A 15,318-nucleotide genomic window follows, 5' to 3' on the forward strand; every position below is an offset into this window, starting at 1 on the left:
CGTCACCGGAAGTGACGAAACGCGTCAGCTTGGAACACATAGCATCGTTACGTTACGTTGGGGGAGCGCAAGCCGGAAGCCAGCTCCGTGAGGAGGACGTGCAGCCCGCACTGCTGACCACCAATGTTATTGCCTTACTTACTTTTTAATGCTTTAACCCGCAAATTGGGTAAATAAACTGCTTTCTATACCTAATACTACACTATTTGGAGCATTCTTTCTCCCTCCCCATTGGATCTGACCGTACATATTGGAGCCTAGGGAGCCGTTGCCAGCCCATGGGACAACGTTCAGAGGGGACCCATTGAACCTAGGGGGCTTACAAAGTTTGTTTGGTCCTGGTGCCGTATGGCATTCAGGACCCACTACATTTGGTAAGTGACCCAACCTATTACCCACTTGGGATCAGAAACAGCTGAGATTATATCAATCAAGCCTGAGCACGAGCACTTTTGTTTGAACTTTGAAGAATCACCTTCACTAAGGACATTTGCACATATATATTTGAGCACAAGTCACTGTTTATTCTGAATTTCTTAATCTTCATTATTGCTTGTGATTTATTTATTTATTAATTGTAATCTAACACTGATGCACTTTATATTCACTGAAAACTGAAGCTTTATAGAATCCGTACATTTTGCTCTAATTTATATATTTAATCACAGCTTATTTGATTTTATTATACACACTATTTTTCACAGTATGCGCTGTATTTGGTCCTACAGACCAATCACTTGAAACTACCTCATCATTTTTACAGCAGCTGCTACCTCACATATTTATTTATTTACTTTTAACTAGTTAAATAGATTGCACATTATACCACATTTTACCCTTTCCCAGTGGCGCGTGGAAATATACTACGTATATATTTTTCTATACCAGAGTACCAGCCAAAAGTACCCGAGTACCTTTTTGCCACCCATCAGAGTATCCAACTACCTGTCTCCAGCCCAGAGTACCCGAGTACCTATCTCCAGCCCATCTGAGTACCGAAGTACATGTCTCCAGCCCAGAGGACCTGAGTACCTATCTGCAGACCATCAGAGTACCCAAGTAACTGTATCCAGCCCAGAGCGCCTGAGTACCTATCTGCATCCCATCAGAGTACCAGAGTATCTATCTCCAGCCTGACAAGCCTCCTGTAGTGAAGTGTTTAAAAAAGTAGTACTTAAGAGTTTCATATATGTTCTGGTTAACTGGAGCAACATCTACAGCTACCAAGACTGAAGGGATCTAAAGTACAATACAGAACAATTTGGCCTTCATTTCTTTATATGGTTTCCAAAGACACAGCTTTCCTTAAAATACAATATGTAGTCAGACTCCAAATCAGGTAACCCCTTAAAGTATATAACAATCAAACATTTGGGGCCTCTAACCCTTCCCCACTCTAAAACAAAAAATGTTTTTGGCTTAACATAAACTTTAAGCCTGCTCATGAGGAGGCTTCATTTATTACAATGTTCTCCTGAAATTGTTGTTCTGCTTTGTCAAAGGAAGCAAGCTCCTGTTGCATTAAGGAAGCTGAGGTTTTGTTTCCTCGTTCAGGCCTTCTCCAAACCTGCTCAGCCCACGCAGAAGAAAATGTAAATATATACTGTAATTTGCATTTATGTTTCTGGCAAGTAAAGGCATAGGGGCAACCTAATCCCCAAGTTTCTCTTCATAGAAAAGTCATATTTCGTAAATTCTTATGGAGTGATGCTATAGGGCATTTTTAGATGCAAACAGCACTTAGCGGAGGTGAATAGTGAAAAGGGTCATGCAGAGCTGTGTAATGAAAGTGTTGTTTCTATAGATTGAAAAAAAGGAGTGTATGTCCAAAGCATAGAAACTCTGCAAACAAAGCTTCTTCTGACTAGTAGCACAATTTTATTTTATCCCAGAACATTCCATTATAGATTGAGCTAGCCAAAAACATTTTACTGTAATTGCAGTTAAGTATACATCACTGCATATTTTGCCAGTGGTCAAGTATTACAGTATTTGAATTCACAACTGAAAACCAAAGCCTTTATATTATACTCTGCACAGTTCAGTATATTCGTATGTTGGTAATCAGTGGCATAGATACATTACATATTGCCGGGTTCTAATACAAATTGTGGCGCACACTTGCTTCCTGACACCTCTTTGCCCCAGACTAGTGCTGAACAAATTCTCCACAGCTGTTCTAAGCTGTGCCAAGTGCATCGATGCTTCCCCATGTAGTCACTGCAATTTGTCAGATGACCAAATGCATAAGGGGCAGGATCACTAAACTGTGCTCCAACTTTGTTTTTTTTTTTAATGCCCCATTGTTACCATTGCAGGGCTGTAAAGGGGGACATGACCTTGCAAGGCAGCCCTGGTTCAAGAGCAGGATACATTCCTGACTGCTGCAAACTCAGTTTCTAAATCACTAATCCTTGTGTGCTTAATTCAGATTTCACTGCACACTTAAGGCCCGTACACATGTACCGATCGTCGGCATACAAACGTCGGCGGACGAAAGATCTGCCGATTGTACGCGTGTTAGTATGGTGCCTCCGACAGATGTCTGCGCACAATCCGCGGACAAAAGTCTTTCGTGCAAACATGAAAATTTTTGTCTGCGGACACCAGAACGGACGATTGTTCGCCTGTCAGTACAGAATTCGGCCGACAGACCGCAGATTTGCAAGACTGGGCATGCTCAGAAAATTAAAAACACAGGGAAAGTTAACCATTACATGACATCACTTCTGCAGTCAGCTGAAGTCTGCAGACAAAATTCTTGTGCTGTCCTTGTGCTGTCTTTGCACTTTTCAACAGACACCGACATCCCGGGGAGAAAAGAGGAACATTTGTATGCCGACCATCGGTACGTGTGTACGGGGCTTGAGTCTATTCAAATATATAGAAAATATTCAGAAAAATGTTACTTAAAAAAATTATAATTTTAGTGTTGTAAGATGCAGCAAAAACAGTCTTATTGGAAGCCTGGTGTATTTTGGTGGCTGTCTCATAAATCAATGTTTATTCCAGTTATCCTCAGAGGCAGTGATAATATTTGCATTCTGCCATCTAAAAAGCCTTCCGTTTAGTGGGTCAACTAAGATTATTAGCTTCTTGGCGTACGTTACCCTCCTACAATCAATGGGTGGAGATAGAGAAGCTGTGGATGGCTCCCGTCCACCCTAACTTTTTCTATAGAGTACTACCTCCTCAATAAGCATAACAACCTTAAAGCGACCTAGGTCCTCCTTTATGGCTTGTGGACAGCATACTTTGGTGGCTGCAGCTTCTCTAAATACCTCCTTCCTATTTACCCCAGCTGTCCCAGATAGCTTGACGTCTCAGATGTCTTTGTGTTGGAAAGATAGAGGCCTATTGCATTATGGCCACCAGGTGGACCCAAGAACAGGTTTTTTTAATCTTTCCAGGATCTTCAGAGTGCTAATGTTCTCCCTAATCAAGCTTTTTATGGATACTTGAAAATTTGACATTACACCCAATCCCTGACTACCTCCCTACAATTTTCAAAACCAAAAATTTAAAAAATTTGCATGAAAAGACCATCAAGCAAAGACTTATCGCAAATATATAAAATGTTGATTTCTTAGCCTGCCCAGCCTCCCCCAAAACACCACTTTATGCAAAATCGGTAACAAAGTCTGGGGGGGGGGGGGAGCTGCCTTTCACAACTGATCAAACAATTTGGTCTCAGGCAGCTAAGAGTTCAATCTGCACTTTACAAGAAAATCAAGATAAGATACTTTTTCATTGGTTTTACACTCCATTTTGTCTTCGACAGATAACAGATGTTGGACATGTAAGAATGATCTTGGGACACTCCACCATATCTACTGGTTTTGCCCATTTAATAAAACTTACTAGCAAGCTATCAATACCCTTATCTATCAAGTCTTTGGCTCCTGGATCCCATATGCAGTACAGCAAAAAAAATAAAAAGTAAATCCTCTTGGTTTTCCCCTTTCCTAATTTCTCTAATGCATCTGAGTGGCTGCTGTCACACATTATCATGGCAGCACATTGTTTAGTAGCCCTTAAAGGAATACTAAAGGCAAAACCTTTTTTAGTTTTGGATAGAGTATAGAGGGATTAGAACGCTTGTCATTTTTATTTACGGTCTGTGCCCCTCGTTAAGGAGATTCATCCTCTCTATTTGTCCTGTTTATCATTAACATTAAAAGTGAAAATAAAAGAAAAATCACAAATTTTGGGTTGTCCCCAGAAAAGTAATAGAGGTGATACTAGTTACGGTGACCTGGGAGTCCCCAAAAAATGCCCTTAATTTACATGTATTTCCACTCATTTCCTGTTTGGAAATGGAAAAGGAAGTGAAGTTAAATCTCTCCAATGGGACACAAATGGTGAAAAAAAATCTAATAGGGGTTATATAACCCTCCCTTGCTCTATCCAAAATGAAAAAAAAAAAAAAAAAAGTTTTGCCTATAGTTCTACTTTAAGTGGAAACATGAACCTCACTCTTTGATGAGGCTTTAGGTTAGGATCCGAGATATACAAAAGAATGGAATAATTAATGGCTGTCTTAAATGACTCTCTTGACAACAGGACTGGATGGTGCACTCACGGATCCTAATGGGCTACAGAGAACATCAGATATCCCCTATGTTTTACTTTTTTTCTTTCCTCTTTTTTTTTCTCTTTTGCATCCACTGTTAGATCTGCTAAACTCTTAGCATAATCTTGATTGCCTATTTAACATAACATTGCGCTGTTCTGTAAGCACCCTGACCACGTCTTCATTTCATCCCTCCAAATTTCACCAAGTCACGGGTCCCTGCACACGTTAACTGTCAATTACATATTATGTTAAGATATGATGTTGCCTGACTGTTATGCCTTACTGTACACTGATTTTGCAGAGTTCTGACTGACAATCAGGAATACACATCCCATACTTTTCAGGAAGAACTGTTTAATTATTGATTTGCCATTTATGTAGGCTTTTATCTGTTATGAAAAATTCCTTAAATAGGCAGTTAAAAAAAAATGGATGAAACCGTTCCCACAATTTTTTTTACTCTGGCTGTGCATTGTGTTTTAGAGTTTGAATGTTACTATAATCAAGCTTGAAGACATACACACTTATTTGAGTAGGAAATGCAAATAGAAACAATAACGATGAAAACCCATATCAAGCATTCACTATAAATACATGCATCTAAAAACAAAGTAACCAGCTACAAATTTACTGGGAATCTTTCTATCAGGGGTATGGCTGTGTGTTATGGGTAAACCCTTCTGACATATCAGATTGTTCTTGAATGCAAATAATGTCAGACTGCTAAAGCTAGACGATTTTCATTTGGCTGCTGGGGTTATTGAACTTTGTGCTGCTTTGCTGAATAGGCTTGATATTTTAAGCTGGCCATGACAGAAACAAAAAATGCCAGGCTATGCAAATGTGCAATATTGGACATTTCGACATAGGATCCGACTTGTGGGACCTCAAGTCCGATGACATGTGAAACTCAATGTTTCCCTATGAGAGCTGTCTTAACTGATACTACACAAGTCTGTCTGACTTTAGAAAAGATTCCTGCACTACTTTTGTTCGACTGATAAAACCTCAGTGCCAGAGAGTGTAAAAAGTCACATCAAAGTTGTATCAAAGTTCAATTCCAAAGTTTGATTGAAAGACTTTGGAGTTGGACTAGTGTGAACCGAGTCTCAGACTAAAACCCAGTGATTCCTGTTTCATTCTAGCTATTCTGCATTCGGGACACTTGCCAGCCTACGGCTAGCATCTCTCATTAGCCTATATCAAGGGCCATTATTTAGTGAAGGCATAAAGAAAAAAAAAAAAAATATATATATATATATATATATATATATATATATATATATATATATATATATATATATATATATATATATATGTGTGCTGATGGGGCACCTGTCTCAGACCCTGAACCCAAGCATAACTAACTTTCCTATGATTTACAATGGTGCCTCAATAAGACTTTCTGGAGGGTATTTCTTGTTTTCTGTAAGCTAACCTGTAGGCAGGAAACACAGAGAATCACCACTTCCAGGTGCCTACATGTGGCCTTGGATCTGCTATATAGCACCCTGGAATACCCAAAACCGTGGATGCTCTGAAGTTCAGATGAATAAGCAGTCTTACTGTTGGTGATGGGAAGCCCAACTATCAATAAGAAATGTCCAAACGAGAACTGGCTCTACCAGTACTACTGATAAGGAATTTACTGTAAAAGTACCCATGATTTTGGGGGTCCCATAGAAACATAGAATGTGTCGGCAGATAAGAACCATTTGGCCCATCTAGTCTGCCCAATATATCTGAATCCTATGAATAGTCCCTGGCCCTATCTTATATGAAGGATAGCCTTATGCCTATCCCATGCATGCTTAAACTCCTTCACTGTATTTGCAGCTACCACTTCTGCAGGAAGGTTATTCCATGCATCCACTACTCTCTCAGTAAAGTAATACTTCCTCATATTACTTTTAAACCTTTGCCCCTCTAATTTAAAACTGTGTCCTCTTGTGGTAGTTTTTCTTCTTTTAAATATGCTCTCCTCCTTTACCGAGTTGATTCCCTTTATGTATTTAAAAGTTTCTATCATATCCCCTCTGTCTCTTCTTTCTTCCAAGCTATACATGTTAAGGTCCTTTAACCCTTCCTGGTAAGTTTTTTCCTGCAATCCATGTACTAGTTTAGTAGCTCTTCTCTGAACTCTCTCTAGAGTATCTATATCCTTCTGGAGATATGGCCTCCAGTACTGCGCACAATACTCCAAGTGAGGTCTCACCAGTGTTCTGTACAGCGGCATAAGCACTTCTCTCTTTCTACTGCTTATACCTCTCCCTATACATCCAAGCATTCTGCTGGCATTTCGTGCTGCTCTATTACATTGTCTTCCCACCTTTAAGTCTTCTGAAATAATTACTCCTAAATCCCTTTCCTCAGATACTGAGGTCAGGACTGTGTCAAATATTCTATATTCTGCCCTTGGGTTTTTACGTCCCAGGTGCATTATCTTGCACTTATCCACATTAAATTTCAGTTGCCAGAGTTCTGACCATTCTTCTAGTTTTCCTAAATCCTTTTCCATTTGGCGTTTCCCTCCAGGAACATCAACCCTGTTACATATCTTTGTGTCATCAGCAAAAAGACAAACCTTGCCATCGAGGCCTTTTGCAATATCACTTCTGAAGATATTAAACAAAATTGGTCCCAGTACTGATCCCTGAGGTACCCCACTGGTAACATGACCTTGTTCTGAATGTTCTCCATTGACTACAACCCTCTGTTGTCTGTCACTCAGCCACTGCCTAATCCACTCAACAATATGGGAGTCCATGCTCAATGACTGCAGTTTATTGATAAGTCTTCTATGTGGGACAGTGTCAAAAGCCTTACTAAAATCTAGATATGCAATGTCTACTGCACCTCCACCGTCTATTATTTTAGTCACCCAGTCAAAAAAATCTATAAGATTTGTTTGACATGATCTCCCTGAAGTAAACCCATGTTGTTTTTCATCTTGCAATCCATGGGATTTAAGATGTTCCACAATCCTATCCTTTAATAGGGTTTCCATTAATTTGCCTACTATTGATGTCAGACTCACTGGTCTATAGTTGCTCGATTCCTCCCAGATTGCCATATTTTTTATCGCCCCCAACCCCCCAAAATTCCCTTCAATATGTGTTTTTTTGCCAATATTTCTAGGCAAGTTTACAATATTTAGGTTTAGCAGTGCCTTATTTCAATAGACAATGACCGCCGCCAGAACTTGACTGTGGTCCCAAATTGTAGTTTGTTAAAATGCTGTGCAGGGATCACTGACCAACGCTGAATCATTTTGACATAACATATGTGTATAATGCTTCTGTCAAACTTGGAATCAGAGTATATTAATTCATTCTGATACTCTAGCCTACTTTTAACCAAGCTACATTTTTCATTTTTAAGTTTTTATGCAATTAATCCAATTGATAACACAAAAAGCACAACAAATGTAGAACAGTCTGTTTTATTACCTTATGTAATAAATTTTTTTTATTATTTTTTATCATTTTTGTACAACATACATTAATTTGTGTATCAGATGTTAAGGGATGTGGATATGAAGAAAAAATTTGGTGACATCACAATATCTTACAACAATACACAAGGAGTCTGAATTTGATCAATCTCTTAGTGTATAACAAGGGTGGATAGCAAAGGCACACATAGGTTTATGAAAAAGTAAATAAATAATGAAAACTTGTTCAGCCATAAACACATGGCCAGTTCCAAAAATACTGTAAATATTTATATCAAAAACAAACTTTTGGGAGGCAGAGTATATGAGTAGAGGAATTAAAAGCAGTTTCCCAGAGGAACCAATTACTACTTCATTGCATCTGACTGGTTCTTATAGACAACATTTGATTTACTGAAGTGTGAAGGTAAAGAGCAGTAAACCTGGGACCACTTAAAATATCTAGTCAGGTACATGAAAGCTGAAAACAGGCATTAAACTAGGCATCATTTTATTTTTGTTGTGAACTCACTACCTCCTCTCACTTCACACTTTAATAAATCAGACTCACTGACTGCAGTTATTGGAGTAAAAACTGCAAGATAGTCTTTTGTAGTTTGGTCTGGTTCATACTTTACCATCTCAAAGCGTATGACTTTCCAAATTACTGTAGAAAAAGACCATTGCTCTCTGTGTGGAAGCAGTGGTCTCTCTGCAGAGGTCCAACAAACCCATTGCTGAGTCTGATCTATAGAATGGAAATCAGCAGAGTTCATGCTCCCTGCTAATGGAGAGCTCAAGCACTGAGTCAACAGGGTACATTGTCAGAGTTGAACAAATACAAACTGATCATCTCCTAAATCCCCTATTACAAGGAGATGGATACCAGTCCAGTCCGTGAATGGAACAATCCAGATACATGCAGAAAAAGGAGGTTGACCACACTCCAGACCTCAGATAAATGCAAGCTTTATTGGATTAAATCCAGATAAAATGTTCACCACAAGCCCAAGACATGATATGACATACATATGTAGGTCATCTCATGTTTTGGGCTTATGGTGTACATTTTATCTGGATTTTAGCCAATAAAGCTTGCATTTATCTGGGAACTGGCGTGCGGTCAACCTCCCTTTTCTGAATGTACGTATCAGACCTCCGCAGAGAGAGCACTGCTTCCTGGCAGGGGACAGACTTTTCTACTTAGGCTGCAGCTGTTTTTTTTTTTTTTTTTCTTTAAGAAAATAAACTGTAAAGCTTACCATACACCTTACAATCTAACTGTACAATACAATAATTAACTTTAGATTTACTAAAACTATGTAGTTTGAGAACCTACTTATGCTTTCTAATCAATTTGTATCAGACCAAACAGAACTTTGCACTATATAGTTGTTGGTGGATCTAAAGTAGATTGTACAGCCTGACTGCAATATGTGAGGTGAGGTTAAAACATTGGACACCTTTTGCTTTGATGAACCTGATGAAATGTGCATTTAACTGCACTAAAAATGTAAAAGTGTGAACCAGCTCTAAGAAACCTACGGTAAAGTGTAGAAAACAGAATGCTGAACCCTTTACTTGCTGCTAAAGACTATGCTGCCAAAGACCACTAAAAACAAAGTTCTACTTGCTTATTCAGCTTCATATATTTAGATATATGTTGCTTTTTTCCCCAATCTACTTTTTTTTACAAAAATTCATGAGAAGTAAACCTAGAACCCACACATTTAAAAGTTTACTAGCAATAAGCAAAACTATGGTATTTTAACTGCACTGCAGTTAGCGTCATCCACTTTGCAGTAGATACAATCAGTACTGTCTGCTGTTGCAGTGGTCATTGACCCTCATGGCACATACGCATAAATGGAAGACACACCTGGAATGCAACATCGACTATATTTGGTGTGTCTGGCCTTCATGTTCAAAATAGGGAGTACAGGAAAGCACAGAAAATGTGAGTAGCTTGCTTGAAAGCTAGAACTTGGGTAGTTGTACAAATCAAAGTTTTATTATTTTGATTTATATTAGAAATTTAAAACCACAGCATGAATCTAATCTAAACAAATGATTTTATTATACATGAATTATCCTATTTATTATTAGAATTATCTGGAATATGACGATTTGCTGTTCTATTGTGTTGGACTTTGTTTTAAATGGACTAATTGTATAATCAGAATGAACTGTACAGTTCAACTGAAAGCTATCCTATCTTAGATTTTTAAATAACTATACTATGGTCACCTCATGCATTCTTCCATTATGAGCTAAGCAGCATTAAGGCCACATCAAAAGGCAAACAGATGTATCACAGATGATTTTGATTTAATTGTATTTCAAATCATAGAATGCGTGTGGTGATAGAAAATAGACATCGGGCATCCACAACTAACAACCACCTTGGGCTCCATAAATCCTGTAAGGAATCACATGGTGCTTTATGGTTTAAAATGGTGCCCATTTACTTTGCATCAAACAATGATTTGAGCTACAAATCAGTCACAATTAAAATCTAGTCTGTCTTGTCTACTTTCTTCTACAAAGCCCCTAGTGTTTTTAGAGGAGTACTTTTTTAAAGACATCCCCCATCTCCCTTCAATATACAAAGTTGTGTCCATGCATACCTCCCCATAATGCAGCCTGAACAATAAAAACCTAGTGCCAGCCTGTCTAAACCCACACACTAACATCCCAGAGACTTGATTAGGACATTGCTCCTGCTATAGGGGTAGGTCCAATTCAAGTCTATAGGACATTAGTAAACAGTCCAAAGTAAAGAAAGGTCTCCCTATGACCGCATATCCATACCATCCCTGAGATGAGTGTAAGTGGAAACCTTAGCCTGAACTTCGACCAGGCCATGCCCCCCAACGTGTTTCGCTCCACCCCTGGGAGTCGAGTCATGATCCCCATGACTAAGCTTTAAGGGGCAAAGCGAAACAAGTTGGGGACATGGCATGGTCAAAGTTCAGGCTGAGGTTGCCACTTACATCTCAGGGATAGTATGGATGTGGTCATAGGGAGACCCTTTTTTCACTTTGAGCCATTATAGGAGCCGGGGCGAGCTCCCTCCCGAACCAGCGCTTCCAGCAGTGTACGTTTAAGACTTGCACCCCTTCCAGAAAGCCTGAGGGACACACGATGCAGGTTTTTGGGTCACGTTCATAAACAGGCAATAGATTCTTAATGCTCGCTCTCCAGACAGAACGTTGCAATCATCTGAGGTTGTAAGTATAGACCTGTAGGAGAGGGAGTGGGGAGTGCTATGTGTACTGAGAGAGCTAGATAGGGAGGCTGGGGGATTTTTTTTATTAAACAGGTACTTTCTATCACACCCCTGCTTCCTAATATGCATGATTAACATAAGTGGGATTTCAGATTTTCTCTGCATCTCAAACATTAACCTAACAGAATCTTAGAACATTCTTGTTTTATTGGTTTCACTGGAGACTTTCATACATGAAACCCTTAAAACAAAGAAAGAAATGGGTCAAAAAGTTTAGCTGGGGTAAAGAAAAACAGAATAGCTTCATTTCTCTGGGACACAGAGCAACAGAACATTTTTATATGTCTTTATAATAGAATGCTAGGCTTCCCTTGTAAAGCGACTACTTTCAGTCATACAAAGTTCATTGACACATTTAAATCGCCTACCAAAATGTAGCCGTTAACATGGCTATTGGTGGCATACAGAGGAAGAAATGAAAATGTTTTGAATTTGACAGGTCAAATCCCTAACCAGCACAAAGAATAAAAAAATGTGTAATAATGACAAACCAGAGAAAATGGAATGGAATGCAACCACCCTTGTTATACACATTATTCTAACCCATCTTGAGTTTGTAAAATCACTTATATATGACAGGTCTTTAAATAACTAATTTTTAACCAATTAAATAAAAATCGGACAAAACTGGTATAAAAGTCAAACACAAGAGATCAAATAAAAAACAAAAAAACAAGGTCTCTAAAGTATGTTGATACAGATGTTATAGTAGGTTTTGTAAAATATATCCTCTGAACAGAAACTAATCAAATGGAAAAAAAATGAGAAATAAAAAATCATTTGTAATGTCCTTCTGGTTTTTCCTACTCTAGCAGTATTCAATTACAGCAGGAGCCAGCCTGCTTTAAAACTATCTAACTTCATTTCAGACTGTACATACATACTGTGAGTGTGGTTCGGATAGTTCTTACGGAAGCCAGCCAATCACATTCCGTATTACATCCAGTGTGCACACCAGACATGAAGACAGTACATTAGCTGATGTATAATATCACCATACTGAAATGATATGATAGAGTAAAGGGGTAATATTGGAAAAGGAAAATGCCACCCACAACAGTGGACATACTGATAGTATGATACAAGGGTGGACTAAGAACAAGGTTGGCACATCCAGAATGATCACATTTATTACAGGGTGCAGTACTGTCCGAGGGATTATGGAGCTGTGTCTTACCGCTACATTCTTCTCCAGACTACTGTGGATTTATCTCCAAAAATCCCAGCAGGCACTGCAAGCACTGATAGGGAGCATGGAGGTATGGGTAAATAATTATTGGGTATCTATCTGATAGGAAAAGGTTTAGGTACTACAGCTCACAAGTACACAAAACTCAAGGTGTAAGGCACAAATTTACATGTGGAAGAAAAAGGTTATTCACAGATAGAATTTTTCCATAAACAACCTGTAAGATCAGTCTATGCATGGTTTCAGAGCTGGCAGATTACTCAATTTCACACCATCGGTGGATCTCATTTGCTGACGTACATGCAACATGAAGTAGGATGGCACAGCACAAAATGGTGCCTTCACAGAAAATAATTACTACTGACGAGACAATGCTGACAGCAATGGCGTACACAAGAGTGCAAGATATATCACACGGAGGATTTTACAGTTCCTACATGAAGTCAAATTAAAAGTGAGATCCTTGTTTCTATATGAAATGAAAAATAAAATGTCAAAGGCCCAGCCAGTGAATCCTTTCAATTAGAAAATAAATATTCCCCTTTAATCCCATCGGATCTGGATGGTTTTGCAACATACTATTTGGAAGTCACATACCCTTCCTGGAGATGATAGAGTTAAAAGTATAAAAAAAACTAATTGATAAACAAAAGGAGGAACAGAAGATGAACATGAAGGAAGATTGAAATGCAATCCAAATTTTAGAATGCCAGCACAAAATTAGATCTTCTGCCAATTTATTGGAAAAAATAATAAAATAACTCAACTACTTTAGTTAGCAGTGTCATGTTAAATAAGAATCATAAGTTCATTGTCATTTATTTGTTTTTGTTTTTTTCCTCCACAAAGCTGCTCATAAGGTGATTTGCAGGACAGTCATTTCCTTAGGAAAGACAAAATGAACAATAAATAATCAAAGTTACTATTGTTAACTGGTCACATGTTATTCATTATAAAGAGAAGTGTAGCAGAGATTAGGAGGAACTGTGCCCAGTTAGGCATCCATCTGCTAATCAAGCGGCTGTAACACTGATGGGCATTTCACAGTATCTGCACATAGTAAACGTCTGCCATTTATTTTACTTTGCGTTAGCATTGTCTCTGAAGTCATGCGTCCCTTTCCTTTGTCTCGTTGTCCGTTACTCTTCTACCCTCCGTCTACCAGTCCTGGAGGAGTTTTAGGAGGTAACATTCAACTTTGTGCTTTTGGCTCATGAGATGTGATGTTCTGGGGTTAAGTCTTAACAAAGACAACTGTTTATAATTGTGTGCAAGTCCTGCAGTTGTAAATATAAACCATACATCACATAATTTTGTAAGAAAATATTCACTTTCCTTTCCAAAGAGTTTGTAGCTTAATGATAGCCTTCTTGGAAATTGAAGTTTATTGATGAAGTTGCAGTACACTGGCTCATAATGGCAAATTCTTTTTAGCTGGTATTGAACCCTTCTGATCTAATTATGTACATGCATCATTGGACTTAATAGAAGATGAAAATGAAGGTTTAGGAGGTACATCTGGCTTTAAGGAGGGAGTACGTTTCACACCTGATCTGGGCAGAGAGTTATAAGCATTGATGCTAGGCTGCCTTGTAAGAGTCACTGTCTGCCCTTGAGCAGCATTGAAATGTATAGAGTCTACTCTTTGTGGAGTAGGGGGAGGGTTGTCCCCTCTACCAAAGCTCTGATGTCTGGAGAGATGAGACGAATTTGATGAATTAGTATTGTTTCTTTTGAGGGTTGAAGATTGGTGAGTTCTTGTGAGCGAGTTTGTAGGATAGTTTCTCTTGTATTCCACACTGTATGCTGAAGAGTGCATGTCTATTCGTTTGCCCATTCCATTCTGGGACATTGAGGAACTTGGAGGACCTAGTGAAGCCTCCCTTTGAGGTACCTTTGGTGGAATGCTATCTAGATTTTCCACCAAGTTGACACCGTGATTTGGACTTTTGCTGGCAAGGTGCTCTTTAATTGTTTTGTACTCTAGAGTGGAACTCTGATTTTCAATAGATATTTGTGCCACCTCTGTTATTTTTGGCTGGTCTACGTAGTCATGTTGATACCCTTGCTGAGTTATTGGAAGTACTACTACACTTGGAATGTGGCTAGGTGATGCACGAAGAGGCAAATCAGTTGGTATAACAGGTGATGGCATAGGTGGCATATCTTTTGTACAGGCATTGATAATATTTTGGTTTCTTTCCCAGTCTCTGCTACCTCGGCTGGGTTTTCTCTTTTGTTGCAAAGTTGGAGTGGACTCAGGAGTTGGTAGAGCTGCTAAGTCTAGGTGATGCTGTTCAGCTTTGATTAACAATTTTGCAGTTGTGCCTGGGGTGGCAAGTTTTCCATTATGCATTAAAGGTGTAAGGATGGCCTCCGGTTTAGGCTCCTTGCCCTGACCATCACCGAAGAGTCCACTTAACTTGGTAACACTTGCCATTGAACCTCTACGGGAGTGACTAAGGTCTTTGTCTTTCCTCTGCACCACATCCACATCTCTCCTGCGGTGGTCACAGATACAGTACACAATAATTCCAGAGAAGACAGCACCCATGACAAAAGCAAGAATTACAGCAATGGCCAAAAGTGTGACTGGAACAAGCTGGTCGTGACCTTTGAGATAACTTTCACGAATCACCCCTGCAACAAATATGACAAAAAAGTTAACCAAGTTAAAGTGTATAAATAACAAAAGCTATTGTCATTAGTGCTTAAAATAATACCATACATTTTCTTATGACATATTTATAAAAATAAAAAAGTTTTTAAGCATCTCAGGTCTCCAAGATTTCTGTCTCTAATCTGGTATTGGATAATGGTTTGGATTTGGT

The 15,318-nt window shown here is 38.8% G+C and overlaps 1 protein-coding gene across 4 annotated transcripts in view; it reads right to left on the reverse strand.

The window, feature by feature from the left end:
• The window catches only part of SEMA6A (semaphorin 6A), a 304,176-nt gene that overhangs the window by 30,475 nt on the left and 258,383 nt on the right, over positions 1-15,318 (reverse strand). For 3 of the 4 annotated variants that reach the window (XM_082243678.1, XM_082243677.1, XM_082243676.1), the window contains one exon: positions 13,207-15,127. The exons of the other annotated variant lie outside the window; for it this stretch is intronic. In XM_082243678.1, the coding sequence (XP_082099804.1) occupies positions 13,947-15,127 (1,181 nt within the window). In that variant the 3' untranslated portion in view covers positions 13,207-13,946. Of the gene's footprint in view, positions 1-13,206; positions 15,128-15,318 lie in introns of those variants that run through there. 4 annotated transcript variants of the gene reach the window in all.

The sequence above is a fragment of the Pelophylax lessonae genome (assembly GCF_965119305.1).
Source record: "Pelophylax lessonae genome assembly, chromosome: 1".
In the NCBI taxonomy this organism is placed as follows: Eukaryota; Metazoa; Chordata; class Amphibia; order Anura; family Ranidae; genus Pelophylax; species Pelophylax lessonae.